The sequence below is a fragment of the Canis lupus genome, chromosome 15 (genome assembly GCF_048164855.1).
Source record: "Canis lupus baileyi chromosome 15, mCanLup2.hap1, whole genome shotgun sequence".
Classification (NCBI taxonomy): domain Eukaryota; kingdom Metazoa; phylum Chordata; class Mammalia; order Carnivora; family Canidae; genus Canis; species Canis lupus.
The window spans coordinates 45,492,724-45,507,297 of record NC_132852.1 but is presented as its reverse complement, the minus strand read 5'-3'; the positions used below and the strand labels follow the sequence as shown (position 1 = coordinate 45,507,297).

The 14,574-nt window shown below is 46.6% G+C and overlaps 1 protein-coding gene across 20 annotated transcripts in view; it reads right to left on the bottom strand.

The window, feature by feature from the left end:
- The window catches only part of KMT2C (lysine methyltransferase 2C), a 284,203-nt gene extending 270,018 nt beyond the window's left edge, over window positions 1–14,185 (bottom strand). For 11 of the 20 annotated variants that reach the window (XM_072776879.1, XM_072776878.1, XM_072776886.1 and 8 more), the window contains exon 1: window positions 13,168–13,576. In XM_072776879.1, the coding sequence (XP_072632980.1) occupies window positions 13,168–13,328 (161 nt within the window). In that variant the 5' untranslated portion in view covers window positions 13,329–13,576. Of the gene's footprint in view, window positions 1–13,167; window positions 13,577–14,142 lie in introns of those variants that run through there. The other 9 variants (XM_072776876.1, XM_072776888.1, XM_072776875.1 and 6 more) reach the window with 4 other exon arrangements.
- Window positions 14,186–14,574: the final 389 nt, after the last annotated feature.

Below are 14,574 nucleotides of genomic sequence, written 5' to 3'. Positions count from 1 at the left end.
CCATGTTCCATCACAGGATGTGCCATCTTCCTGTACAGTGCGTACTGAATTGGTAGATGCTGAGGGTAGGGATCATCTTATTTGGTTTCTCCAGCATACACACATAGTAGATTCACAGTAACTTCTTCCTTTGGTAATTAATAGAAAACAAATAGCCAAAGTAACCCAGACTGAAAACATATGCTGTAAAAACTTTGAAAAGACAGGTTTAGGGATCCCTGGGTGGCGCAGCGGTTTGGCGCCTGCCTTTGGCCCAGGGCGCGATCCTGGAGACCCGGGATCGAATCCCACATCGGGCTCCCGGTGCATGGAGCCTGCTTCTCCCTCTGCCTGTGTCTCTGCCTCTCTCCCTCTCTCTTGGTGACTATCATAAATAAATAAAAAAAATTAAAAAAAAAAAAAAAAAGACAGGTTTAAAATGCCTATACTCTAACACCACATACCAATTTTAACATTTGATGCCTTTCCTCCTTTCAGGTGGGTGAAGGAAGGAAACAAGCACAAAGTAAAGAATCAAGAATCCAAGCCCCAGGGATCCCTGGATGGTGCAGCGGTTTGGCGCCTGCCTTTGGCCCAGGGCGCGATCCTGGAGACCCGAGATCGAATCCCACATCAGGCTCCCGGTGCATGGAGCCTGCTTCTCCCTCTGCCTATGTCTCTGCCTCTCTCTCTCTCTCTGTGACTATCATAAATAAATAAAAATTAAAAAAAAAAAAAAAAAAGAATCCAAGCCCCACTCCCTGTGTGGAGCGTGCTTCTCTCTCTGCCTCTCTCTGTGGGTCTCTCATGAATAAATAAAAAAAAAAAAAAAAAGGAATCCAAGCCCTATGACTCCTGTATTATTTCTACCTCTGGAAAATGTTTTGTATATTTAATAGTATTATTAAACACATCACCTTGATTAATACATTGTAGTATAGCAGTCTACCTGATGGTCATATTCATTTATAGGTAACAAAACATACTCCAAAGTGAAATATGAATTCTTGGGTGAAAATATTACTCTATATGGTGCTGACTAGCGCTCTTCACCCAATACTTCTAGTTCTTCCTCCAGAAATATGATAGGATTTTGCCTCCATGCCCTCTTCAAGTTAGGTGCTACCATGTGACATTCTCAGGCCAGTGAAACATAAACAGAACTGACATAATGCCGTTGCTTTAAGTCTTTAAGAGAGAGCACAACCTACCATGTTCTCCTTTTCCTGCCTTGGCCTGGGTGTAGCTTATTTATTTTATTTTATTTTATTTTTTTTTTTATGATAGTCACAGAGAGAGAGAGAGAGAGGCAGAGACATAGGCAGAGGGAGAAGCAGGCTCCATGCACCGGGAGCCTGATGTGGGATTCGATCTCGGGTCTCCAGGATCGCGCCCTGGGCCAAAGGCAGGCGCCAAACCGCTGCGCCACCCAGGGATCCCAGCCTGGGTGTAGCTGTTGTAGAGCAAAGCTCCCAAGCCAGCCTATGATGAACACACAGCATAAGCAAGAAATCAACTGTTGTTGACTGAGGCAACTAAGACTTACTTGAGCCTGTTTGTTATCCCCGACATATTCAGGCTATTCTGATACACACTTTATTAAGAAGTTTAATATTAATTTCTCTATATCATTCCAATCTCCAGTGTTGAGAATGTTCTGCATACAGTTGGGTCTCCAGTTTATTAGCAAACTTTTTAAATATGGAATGAATTTTAGGATATCTTTAAAATCTTTAATAAAAAAAATAGGGTATCTTTAAGAGGAAAAAAGATAATCCAAAAGTTAACAAAACAAGCAAATATTTTCTATGAAAGGATTTTAAAAACTGAAGTAACTACTCATAAAAAAAGCTGAAGTATGTAGCACAGTATATAAATGACAGCATGCTATCACTCCCCTATTTACCCAAAATAAAGCCTTCCTCTACTGCCTCACCCTGCTGAGGGCAAGTACTAGGACTCAGGTGGGGTTCCACAGAACACTGCAAGTAGTCACTACTAATCAACTAGGACTGGCCCTCAGTATGAAATCTCTCTGCCATCTCAAGTGGTTCTATATCATCATTTTCACACACGAGAAAACCTAAGCCTCTGGAGACAAACTGGTTGCTCACAGTAGTGGAGACTACTGGCTGTTCCTGCAGTGTCCACTCCCTCTCTTAGCAACAAGGCTCTAAATCTATTCTAGGCAGCAATGCACTCCCAGCCTCCTCTGCAGCCACATATGGCCATATGACTAGACTCCAACCAATTACAAACAAGCTGAAGCATATGGTACTTCTTAGAAGAGTGTTTTAAAGACAGAAATTGCACCCTTGGTCTACTCTTCCTCGATTCTACTTCAGTGGACATGGATGTAATGAGTAGTCCTCTAGAAGCCATCATGAAATCTGAGGGCAAAGGCCTTATCCTAGAAATGTCTGAGCAGAGAAATAAAAGGAACCAAGTCCCTGATGATTTTGCAGTGCAAAGGTACCATACCAGGGCTAGCACCTACCCTCCAGGTTTGATGTGAGAGAAATAAACATTCCTATTCCAGTCACTGTTAGTTAGGGGTTTTCTTTCACATAAAGATAAACCCAATCCAGACCCAGGAATAGAACCCAGGGATCCTGACACAGAGACTGTTAATCTGCAGATATGTAGAAAATACCTGTAAAAGTCACAAAAGTAAAATAGTGTCTTTTTTTTTTTAAGATTTTTATTTATTTATTCATGAGAGACAGAGCGAGAGAGAGAGGCAGAGACACAGGCAGAGGGAGAAGCAGGCTCCACGCAGGGAGCCCGACGTGGAACTCGATCCAGGGACACCAGGATCACGCCCTGGACCAAAGGTAGTGCTAACCTGCTGAGCCACCCGGGCTGCCCAATAGTGTCTTTTTAGAAGCTGATTACCATAATTATTTTATCTTACCATTACATATTATCTAATTATAGTCTGATCTACATTGTGACAACTACATTTTTAAAGACCATTTAAATTCTCCAATAATATGGGACCCCTGGGTGGCTCAGCTGTTGAGCGCCTGCCTTCAGCCCAGGGTGTGATCCAGGTGTCCCTGGATCAAGTGCCACATCAGGCTCCCTGCATGGAACCTGCTTCTCTCTCTGCCTATGTTCTCTGCCTCTCTCTGTCTTTCATGAATAAATAAAATCCTAAGGAAATTCCCCAATAATAAAAATCCACTTCTATTTCAAAACACCTTAGTGAAATAAGAAGCAAAAGTTAGGGGCAGCCTCATTTATCTCAGTAAAAAAGTTGAAAAATAATGATTTTTGGGGTGGCTGGGTAGCCCAGTCGGTTGAGTGTCTGCCTTGGGCTCAGGTGGTAATCCTAATCCCAGGGTCCTGGATGGAGCCCCTCTCTGCTCTGCAGAGTCTGCTTCTCCCTCTCCCACTCCCATTCCCTCCTCCTTGTGCTCTGTCAAATAAATCTAAAAAAAAAAAAAAAAAAAGGCAAAAGACGCAATGATTTTTATCATTTGTATCTCAAATAGTTTTTGTTCTTAGTCTCTTAATTTGCAAAACCATCTGCTTCCATTTTATACTGATATATAACAAACCACCACAAAATCTAATAGATTAAAACAACCTTTTTTTTTAAGATTTTATTTATTTATTCATGAGAGAGACAGAGAGGCAGAGACATAGGCAAAGGGAGAAGCAGGCTCCATGCAGGGAGCCCGATGTGGGACTCGATCCTGGGTCTCCAAGATCACGCTTTGGGCTGAAGGCAGGCGCTAAACCCCTGAGCCACCCAGGGATCCCTAAAACAACCATTTTTATTTATTCATAATTTTGCAATATAGGCTAGACTCAGCTGCCTGGTTCCTCTGCTAGTTTTACCAGTGGTCACTTCTGTAGCTGCATTTAATGAAGAAATTTGACAATGGGCTGAACTCAGCTGGGACACTGGGCTTCTTTTTTTTCCGTGTAGTCCAGAATCCCTCCCTGTCCACAGTTTCTCCAGCAGGGTAGGACCTGCCTTCTTATGTGGTGACTCGGGCTCCTAAGCGTGCAAAAGCAGAAATTCCTGGCCTCCTTCAATCTTAGGCCCCAAACTAGCACAGAGCCATTTTTGCTGCATTCGACTGGTTAAAGTGAGTCATAGGGCAAGATAAGATACATGGGGAGGTGACCATACAACAGCATAAATTCCAGCAGGCATGGTTCATTGGGGGTCACCAACATAATCGACTACCTTCTCCCCCTTAATTACTGTGCAGGTTAAGACCTTTATGTATGATCTATAGCATGTGATCACCTCTCTGAGGCTCAGCTGTCTGAAAATGAGGGTTTAGATGAAATGTTCTTAGAATGCTCACCTGGTTTTTAACATTCTATGACTCTAAGTATGTATGTCTGATATGAGTAAGCTTGGCCATACTAACCAAATACTTCAACCTTGGTAGAACAATTAGATGGTGAGAGCTTTAAGGTAAAAAATATAATTAATTCTTTAATATGTTTCATATTGTTACTTTACATGCAACTGGGTGCTTACTCCAGACATGTGGTATATGCCACTAGGATCCCCAAGATCAGGAAATCAGGAAGTTGTTTATTTGTTACTAGGCTCCACTAAAAGACGGAATTAACAACACAATCACACAGACTTCCTACAACCACTGGCTATGCTGCTTCTAATGTAAATGATTATACTAAGAAGTAAAGATTAAAAGTGACCCAGTATGAAAGACATAAGAAATCATTTAAACCACCTGAAAGGAAATCTCAGGAAGACCTACTAATAAAAACAGGGTCGGCAGTAATATGAAAAAAATCACTATGACCACATTCACAAGTTTGGATAATGAAAAATTTTTAATAATTCTGTAGTAACAGTACTACATATACAGCTTCAAGAACTGCTTTTGCTCTTCATGTGTTCCTCATAATAAGAAACATTCTATAGAGATTTCTGCTGACCTAGCTTTTTTATCTTCTTTTTGTCTTTATTAGGGACAGCTGTGCAGAAAGGAAATCTTTATCGTCCCCTCCCACCCCCAATAACTACTACATTATTTTATGCCATGACATTTTTATTTTTTTTTAAAGATTTTATTTATTTATTCATGAGAGATGGGGGGGGGGGGGGGCAGAGACACAGGCAGAGGGAGAAGCAGGCTCCTTGCAGGGAGCCCCACACAGGACTCCACCCCGGGACTCCAGGATCACGCCCTGGGCCGAAGGCAGGTGCCAAACCGCTGACCCACCCACGGATCCCCTGCCATGACATTTTTAGAGTGAGTCTGACATCTCATCACATGTCTGTCCCTAACAAGTTCTAGGATATCAGAAAAATGTTGATAACTGATGATAGTGACAATAACAAATATTACCAAATTCTTATAATAGTACCTCTTAATAGCGCTTAGTTTGTGCCAGACACTATTCTAAATTCTACACATACACAAATTCACAACAATCCTAAACTAGGTGTGCTAGTATGTGCACTCTGTAGATGAGGCAACCAAGGCAGCAAAAAGTCCAGTAACTTCCCAAAATCAAGCAGTTATTAAGTATTGGAACCTGGATTTCAATTCAAGCAATCTTGGTACTTAAACCTGTGATATCCCCCAGAACCTCGTTTTCTCATTTGTAAAACATGATTATGGCTTCACGTTATTGGTTTTTTAAAAATTGCATAGAGGGGGATCCCTGGGTGGCTCAGCGGTTTAGCGCCTGCCTTTGGCTCAGGGCGTGATCCTGGAGTCCCGGGATCAAGTCCCGCGTCAGGCTCCCGGCATGGAGCCTGCTTCTCCCTCCTCCTGTGTCTCTGCCCTCTCTCTCTCTCTCTCTCTCTCTCTCTCTATCATAAATAAATAAATCTTTAAAAAATAAAAATAAAAATTGCATAAAGGGGCACCTGGGTGGCTCAGCTGGCTAAGTGTCCAACTCTTGGTTTTGGCTTGGGTCATGGTCTCGGGGTTGTGAGACCGAGTCCCGCATTGGGCTCCATGCTCAGCAGAGTCTTAGGATTCTCTCCCTCTGCTCCTCCCCTCATCTGCTCTCTAAAATAAATACATAAACAAACATAAATAAAAAGTGCACAGATGTACATACAAGAGTATATACTCCCCAGAAGTATTAATAATGTTATGTATTCTTCCAAATAACTTTCTTTTTTTTTTTTTTAATTTTATTTTATTTATTCATGATAGGCACACAGTGAGAGAGAGAGAGAGTGAGAGAGAGAGAGAGAGACATAGGCAGAGGGAGAAGCAGGCTCCATGCACCGGGAGCCCGACGTGGGATTCGATCCCGGGTCTCCAGGATCGCGCCCTGGGCCAAAGGCAGGCGCCAAACCGCTGCGCCACCCAGGGATCCCCCAAATAACTTTCTATACACAAAATATCTGCATAAAATTTGGGGTTGTGTGCCCTTTACAAAATAGAGTTAGTACTAAACTTACTGCTTTGCAACCTTTAGAAGTTTTTCCTCAAGTCAACAAATGTTTTAGACATTCTCCCACTTTGGTACCCACAGGTCCATCTCTCTGTCCTGATAAACTGCATGGCAGGTCCACTGATGGGTATTTTGCTGCAGCCAATTTTTCTTTACTCATTTTCTAATTTTCTCTGCTGCCATGAGCATCTTTGCACATACATACTTGCCCATTTGTAGGAATCTATTATAATTTCCTTTCTAGTTTTTATGGGCTTTCTTGGTCCCTTCCTACCCCACCCCCACTATGTCCTAAGAAAAGCTCTTAATAAAGTACTTAATAAAAGGACTAAATTCCACAGACACTCCATATTCTCAGTGATTTCAAGGAAGTCACATCTTTAATCACTTATCCTAATGGAGCTCCTAAGCTTCAATGCTACACCCCCAAATACTCCCAGACGTTTCTATCTCCTCGACATCTATGCCAGAAACCAAATTTCCTCCCCTGCACTGACTGAAATCTCTCTTCCTTTCCATCCACATTACCAACAATATACCGTCTGCCTTGATCACCTCACACCATGATTATTGCAACAGGCTGTTAATCTCTGCCTCCAGGTAACTCCTCTCTTCATATTACCAGGGTGGCTTTCCTAAAATAGTTGCCATCAAATCACCAAGTATTACAGTACCTACACTCAACTGTATAAAATGCACACAGAATACAAAGTAATTTGATAACATGACTGTCCCCTGGAAGACTGCAAATATCTGCTTTTTAAAAAATTAACTTAAAAAATAAAATAACCTGAGTATAAAGCAGAGCAATTTGAAGACCTGTAACACACCACATATTAAACCTGACCTACAAGATGTAGTCCCAAATAGTGTTTTAGATCTTAATTGAAGATACTTAAGAAGAGATTTCACATAAAATTCCAAGTTCCCAGTCTCTCTTGAAAAACCAAAGTATCTAAAAAAACAACATCTGACAGTCTCACATGGCAACCATCAGCCAGAATTGTCTATCAGCTGCACTTAAGCAAAGCATAAGATTCCTAGAACCCTTCAGGCTGTTTTTACTCACCAATTTTTCCCCAACTCAAGGCCTTAAGTTATGTCAGCTGTCTTTCAGGATCTTACAAGCTGCATGCAATCATTTCAATTACCTACCTAGTCCCTGTAAACAGTTTATAACCCCTGGACTACAAAGCCCAAACTCATTAGCCTGGCATTCAAGGACCATCATGGCATGACCCCAATTCCCACATTAAGCCTCTGTTCTAGTCACACTCCACCAAGAAAATACATTTTACATTTCCTGCTTCAATAACTTCACTCACACTGCTACCCCACAACACACTCTAACTTTCTCACTATACTTGACTAAATCCTATCAATCCTTCAAGTTCTAACTCCAAATCTTGCAGATCCCTGTTGGCCACAGTGATCTTTCTTCCATAGGTGACTGTCCACCCCTACATGCACTTAACACTTACAGGCTCCTTGAATAACATGTGCCAAACGAAAGATCTAAAAAGTTACAGGAGAGGGACACCTGGGTGGCTCAGTTGTTTAGCGCCTGGTGTTATCCTGGAGTCCCGGGATCGAGTCCCACATCGGGCTCCCTGCATGGAGCCTGCTGCTCTCTCTGCCTGTGTCTCTGCCTCTCTCACGAATAAATAAATAAAATCTTTTAAAAAACAAACAAAAAAATAAAAAGTTACAGGAGAGTATTTCCCAGACTTCTTAAAACAATTTCAACACTTGTGTATCATACATAGTTACTGCTTTCACAAAATTAATACCAAAAGCAAAGTCAAACAACTTTCCCATCTTTTACATGAGAATTTTTTCTAGACAAAGGGCAAAAAGAGCTGTGTCATCTGTTTCTCTTGTGTTCTTAAGCCTTTCAAATTCTGCATAGAGACCGACAATTCCCATCACAAACTCACAATTGGTCTTTCCATTAAATTTTCACACTAACCACAAGCATACATTTATATGCAGGCCATCACCAAAGAGAGAGAGAGAGAGAGAGAGAGAGAGAAGAAATTGTCCCTATTTCACTCCATAACTTTTGCAACTCCTACTGCCAAGAAGTTCTGAAAATAGACACTGTAGCACAAACATGATAAAGACAATTTTTAAAAAGAGGAGGAAGGTATTAATCAGCTTGTTGAAATTTAAAGATGGGCCAAAACAATAAAGGAAAAAGAAAGGGAATCTCTCTCAAACGCACACACAGACTGGTAAATTTATTCTATATCAGCTAAAAATTATGTTCAGTCCAAACATCTCATGGATTAAAAACTGTATCAAATCCTATGCAAGGTATCTTATACCTCCCCACCAGCCAAGATCACAGAGAGCATCTAATCTATAACTAAAAACTGACCATTTTCATTTTGGAAATGAGGTTTCAGGGAAGCCCTTCAGTCATAGCTACACGTGGCTTAACGATACAAAGTTGGACAAGCACTATCTGATTGTGGCCTGGGGAATACCATGAAGTTTTGCAAAAAGGTGGGGGGCGGAGAGGGGCGGGTAGAGCAGTGTTTTTGTGACCCTGCAAACTGACTACAAATATGGCATAGGCAGAATTAACTGAGCTAGTAGGAAAATGTATTAAATCAGTATTTTCAGAATGGGAAAATAATTCTGATACTTAATTCACATGGAAACCCATGTATATCAAGTTTATATAGTAATAACCAATATACTGAACATAAAATTGAATATTAGACTAATAACATTCTCAAAGACTAGAGATTTCATGAATAAGACCAACAAGACAATAGCAAACTACAATGAGGTCAGGTTGGAGAACAACCACCTAACAGATGAGAGGCTGCCATTCCTGGACCAGCTTTTCAAGTACATTAAAACATTCCAATGCTTATTAAGTACCAGAGACCAGTAATTGCCAAAATTTCCATGTATCTAATTTCTTGAAAAATAAAAAGAATTACTATCATACAAATTACAAATTTGCATTATCTCAAGCATGAATAATAACAGTGGTATCTTTCGACTACAAATTGTTGCTTTATGAAACTGCATATATTTAAATGCAATCCACCTTTTTTTTTTAATTTTTATTTTTTTATTTATTTATGATAGTCACACACAGAGAGAGAGAGAGAGAGAGGCAGAGACACAGGCAGAGGGAGAAGCAGGCTCCATGCTCCGGGAGCCCGACGCGGGATTCGATCCCGGGTCTCCAGGATCGCGCCCTGGGCCAAAGGCAGGCGCTAAACCGCTGCGCCACCCAGGGATCCCGCAATCCACCTTTTTATTTCAAGTTCACAGCTATGGAAATGAGATTTTTAAAAGGGGAAGGGACTTACAAATATAGAATAGCAACAGTCATCTGCAGCAGAGTTTTTTTTTTTTTTCTGTCCCCTCTATGACATCACTGTGTTGTGCCCAATTTTCTACAACAATAAGGCTCAAGGTGGCTTTCTAATAACAGTAATTGCCCTTTGAAAAGAAAGTGGTTCAGTATATAAAGAGAGTTTTTTCAAAAAGAGTCAAGGATAGTGCCTCAGAAATCCTATCCCCACCACCTGCTTCTCCACCACCCCCACCCCCACACCCACCCCATCCCTAACATTAACTTTGTTGACTTAGTTAAAAAAAAAATACATATATATATATATATATATATGGTAGAATGGTTGTCTTCCCAATTTAGTAATGTGAATATATATTCCAAGGAAGGAAAAATAATATCAAAGCTTTGGTAAAACATTCCTAAATATTAACAGAGAATTACACCTCTAGTTTGTGCCTACTCTGTGGCAGGAGCTTCTTCACCAATGGAAAGACCTGTACCTCTAATAAATATTATAAACTATTCCAAATAACCAATTATTAGATAGTCCTTACTGTTAAGAACTTTTAAACAAATGTAAATTTCACTGTTCCACTTCACATTTGTGCAACAGGAAATCCTTATAGATCTACTTTTCAAAATGCCTCTAAGATCAATAGCTTCAGTTTAAAACTCTTGATTTTAGTAAACAATTTTAAGATAACAATAGTTCATTAAAACTAATAACTATATAAATACGATAAATCAAAAATTATCTAACAGCATAAAACAAGAAAACGCTAAGCTTACTTACCTAATTATTAAAAATTCAAATATTCAAACTCAAAGAAAGTAAAATTAGCAGAGCATGGTTACCCTCTTTTTCTAAATCCAAAGACAAATACGCAAACCCACTTTAAAAACAACTGTCATAAGACATCTTCTCTAGCATAAAACCACCCAGTTGGTGACCATCCAAGTGACAGGGCCAACTTAAAAACTTGCATCTCCATTGCACTTCACAAAACATACTTTTTTTTTCATTTCTTAGATAAGTATTTGCAGTCCCATGTAATTTTAGCATTTACAAACCTAATTTACATCTGTTACAGTGCCGTTTCACTTTCAGGATCTTCACTACCCAAGTGTAGGGTCCTTGCAACACCGTATAGAGACACACAACTGAAAATTCTTCTCTTTGCTTTCCAGCTCACGTATTAGTTTCCACTTACATGTTTCTAAAACAAATGGAGATTCATTCCCTTCAAAGGACACACCTAATTTTTTAAAAAGCACTAAAAAGTTTGGAATCACCAAAGTTACCACTAAATTTCGTATAAGGAATGCTGAATCACCTCTCAAATCCAAGAAAGAAAACTCTCTTAAGACTTAGAATTGTGCTAAAGGTTTCCCAAAGTATTGATGTTTTTATACTGTTAGCATCATTCTGTAGAAATTTTTTAATTTCTCAAAGGACTGCTTTTTCTTTATTCGTAAGATGAGATAAAAATTAAAATAATATACTGGTAATACCCTAATCCAACCTTTCTTCCGGTGTACCCAGAGGCTGCACTAATACAAATGAACTCATTTCGATCTCAGGGGAGCTGTGTCTGTGTGCTTGTGTGTGCGCGCGCACGCACTTGCATGTGTATGGGTGAGGGGCGTGACAACACAGATGGGTCTACTCTTCCTACAGCAAGGATCTAAGAGCAAATCTAAAACATATCAAATTAATATTCAGCAAGAAACCAAGAGGAGTCAAATGGGAAGCAATTAAGTTAAACCCCAAATAAGGCTTGATATACGTTGCTTTAAAGGACACAAAAAAGTGACAAAGTTTAAAGTCACTTAAAACACCACTTTCCTTCTCCAAATGCCACTTAATAGAGAAATAATAATAATGGCATATTTTTATAGCAGACATGTCATTACAATGCTCGCTAGCGGCATAATAAACTCTAACTTTGTATCCCAAAGAGGCGAATGCAATAATGTACACATATCCTGTACTTGTTTCTCTCATGATTTGTCATAGGTGGTAAGAGCTGGAAATAAAAATATGGAGGCAAGTTAAAGGGCCTGAATCATTTTCATTGTAAAAGGACAGCAAAGCAGGAAAGAGAACATCCAGCCGGGGCTTCGTGGGTTTCCCACAGCCCTGCCTGGCTCTGCCTCGGTGAACACTGCTGCTTCTACTACGTACCACCGAGCATAACAGTAAGATCACCAACCGAAAGCGCCCGAGCACAGCAGCAGCAGCAGCAGCAGCAGCAGCAGCAGCAGCAGCGGACTCTGCGTAAACGCGCCGCTCTCCCCCGCGTCCCCCTGCACCTTTCCACGCCGGCGGCTCAATGAGCTGGGATCCCAGAATGAAATGAGTAAGCAACACACGCCATTCTACAACTTCCGAAGACAGTCGCAGACCTTCCATGGCACCGTCAGGAGCCGCAAGAGCCCAGCCACTCGCTGCATGCACTAAAACGGGCTGTTTCATCTCCAAGCAAAGTTGCCGAATGACCGCTTTGTCAAAGACATTTCCAGTAATGGAATAACCCAAGTCTAAGTCCCGCTGCGTGCTCGGGTACCGAGGAAACCCCTCCCCAACCCGGCTGCAGCTCGGGGTGGGGGGTGGGGGGGCTCCCAGGACAGAAGTTGGGCCACATTTCCATCTGCATTCCGTCCGAGCTGACGTGCCGTGCACGCCCGGCCTGCTGCGCGAAGCCCGCTCCGCTCCCCAAACTTGTGCACGCTCTGCCCCGGCCGCGCGATCACACCGGCGCCGAGTCCCGGCCCCGGCGGTGCGGCGGCGGGGGGAGGGGACGGAGAAGTCGAGGGACTTCCTAATCTATCATTAGAAGATGAAAGCACCGGCTCGGGAGCAAGGAAAGTTCAAGGGGCAGCTAGCTGACAAAGGGAGGCGGCCGGGTCCTGCCGGCGCCCCCTCCCCCGAGGCCGGCGGGGAGACCACCTGGCCCGGCTCTTTGACAGCTCCGCGAGTGTCCCGCGGCGGACTGCTTTGTAGTTGACAATGCGCGCGTCCGGGGACCACCGAGGTGTGCGGCGCTGTGTGCTTCCCCGCTGACCACGCTAGGCCGGGGAGAACCTCCCAGAAACGTCTCCCAACACAGATGCACCAAGAAAAGCCGGGCGCAAGGGCCAAACTAAAAAGTAAAGTGCGGCGGCGGCGGCGGCGCGGGCCGTCGGAGCCCGGCCGGGCGGAGTGAGGTGCGGGCGCCCGCGGGAGGCCGGGCCGGGCCGGGCCGGGTGGGGGGCGCGGGGCGCGGGGCGCGGGGCAGGCGGGCGGCCAGCCAGGCGGGCGGGCGGGCGCCCCGGGCCGGAGCCGCGCGGCCGCCGGGCCCCACCCCCACCCCGCGGGGGCGGCCGGGGGCGCGCGGGGGCAGGGGGCCGGGCGCGCCGGTGACAGCTCCGGCCCGGCGCCGCGGCTGGCTCCCGGCCTGGCTCCCTCACACTCAACTTACTTCTTTCTGGCTCTCTGGAAAGGGGAAGCGCCATCTTTGCGAGGCCGGCCCCGAGGTCTTTTGTCTGCGGCTGCGGGGCTCGGGGCCGGGGCTCCGGGCTCCTCGGGGGGTGGTGGCGGCGGCTGCGGCTGCTCCGCGCTCTTGTCCTCCTCCGACGACATCCTAGTCACCAGGAAAGACACATGGATCCCGGTCCTCCTCCTGGGGGGCTCCTCCCGCCGCCGCCGCCGCGGCCGCCGCCGCCGCTGCTGCTCGGGTTCCTCCTCCCCGGCTCAGCCTCTCGCATTTCCCGCAGCCCCGGGAGCAGCAGCAGGTACCGGGAGAGGCGGCAACATGGAGCGAGCAGGACACGCACTCACACACATACGCGCGGGCGCGCGCACCTCGGCGCGCAGGGGCCGGGCGGGGGGCGGGGGGCGGCGGGCGGCGGGCGGGGCGCGGGCGGGAGGGAGGGGCCGGCCGGCCGGGCGGGAGGTGCGGGCGGCGGCGGCGGCGGCGGCGGCGGCGGCGGGCGGGGCGGGGCGCGGGCGGGGGCCTGGCGGTGCGGGCGGGCGGGCGCGGGCGGGCGCGGGCGGGCGCCGGGCGGGGCGGGGCAACTCAGGGGGCGCGGGGGGCGCCGGCCGGGGCTGCGCCCGCGCCCCTCCCCCAGCGCCCGCGGGCGGGAGGAGCCAGGGGCCGCGGCGCGGGGGGCGGCGGCGGGCGGCGGGCAGGGGGTCGCGGCCCCGCCGGCCGCCCCTCCCCCGCGCGGGCCGCGTCGGGCCGGGCGGCGGCGGCGAAGTTTTGACAGCTGCTCCAGTTGTTGTTGTGGGTTCCGGGCGGCGCGAGCGCCGGCCCCTCAGCGCCCGCGCCCGCCCTCCCGGGCCGGGGAGGAGGAAGTTTTGCGGGTGTGCGTGTAGCACACACAGACACACACACGACCGTCGCCGCCGCGCGAGGGCCGCGCCGGGTCTCCCCCGGGCGCCCCGCACCACAGACCTCTCAAACTCGCCGCCGTCTCGCCCACACACGGCCGCCGCGACGCCCCCGCCCCCTCCCCCACTCCTCGGCCCCGCCGCCCCCCGCGCGCCGCCGCTGCCACTCACAGGGCTCGCTCCGCGCATGCGCCGCCCGCGGACGCGCCGCCGCCGCTGACCTCACCGCCCCTCCCCCGCCCCCGCTCCTCCGCCCGCCTCCCCCCGCTCCGCTCCCTCCCCTCCCCTCCCCTCCTCTCCCCTCCCTTCCCCTCCCTTCCCCTCCCCTCCCCTCGGCTCCTCTGACGCGGCCGCTGGGGCAGCGCCGCGACTCCGACTCCGGCTCCGGCTCCGGCTCCGGCTCCGGCTCCGGCTCCGGCTCCGGCTCGGGAAAGCGCCAAGCTGCGGATGAGGCGATCCGGGATCGGGGTCGCGGGACTCCGCGGCGCGCGCCTCT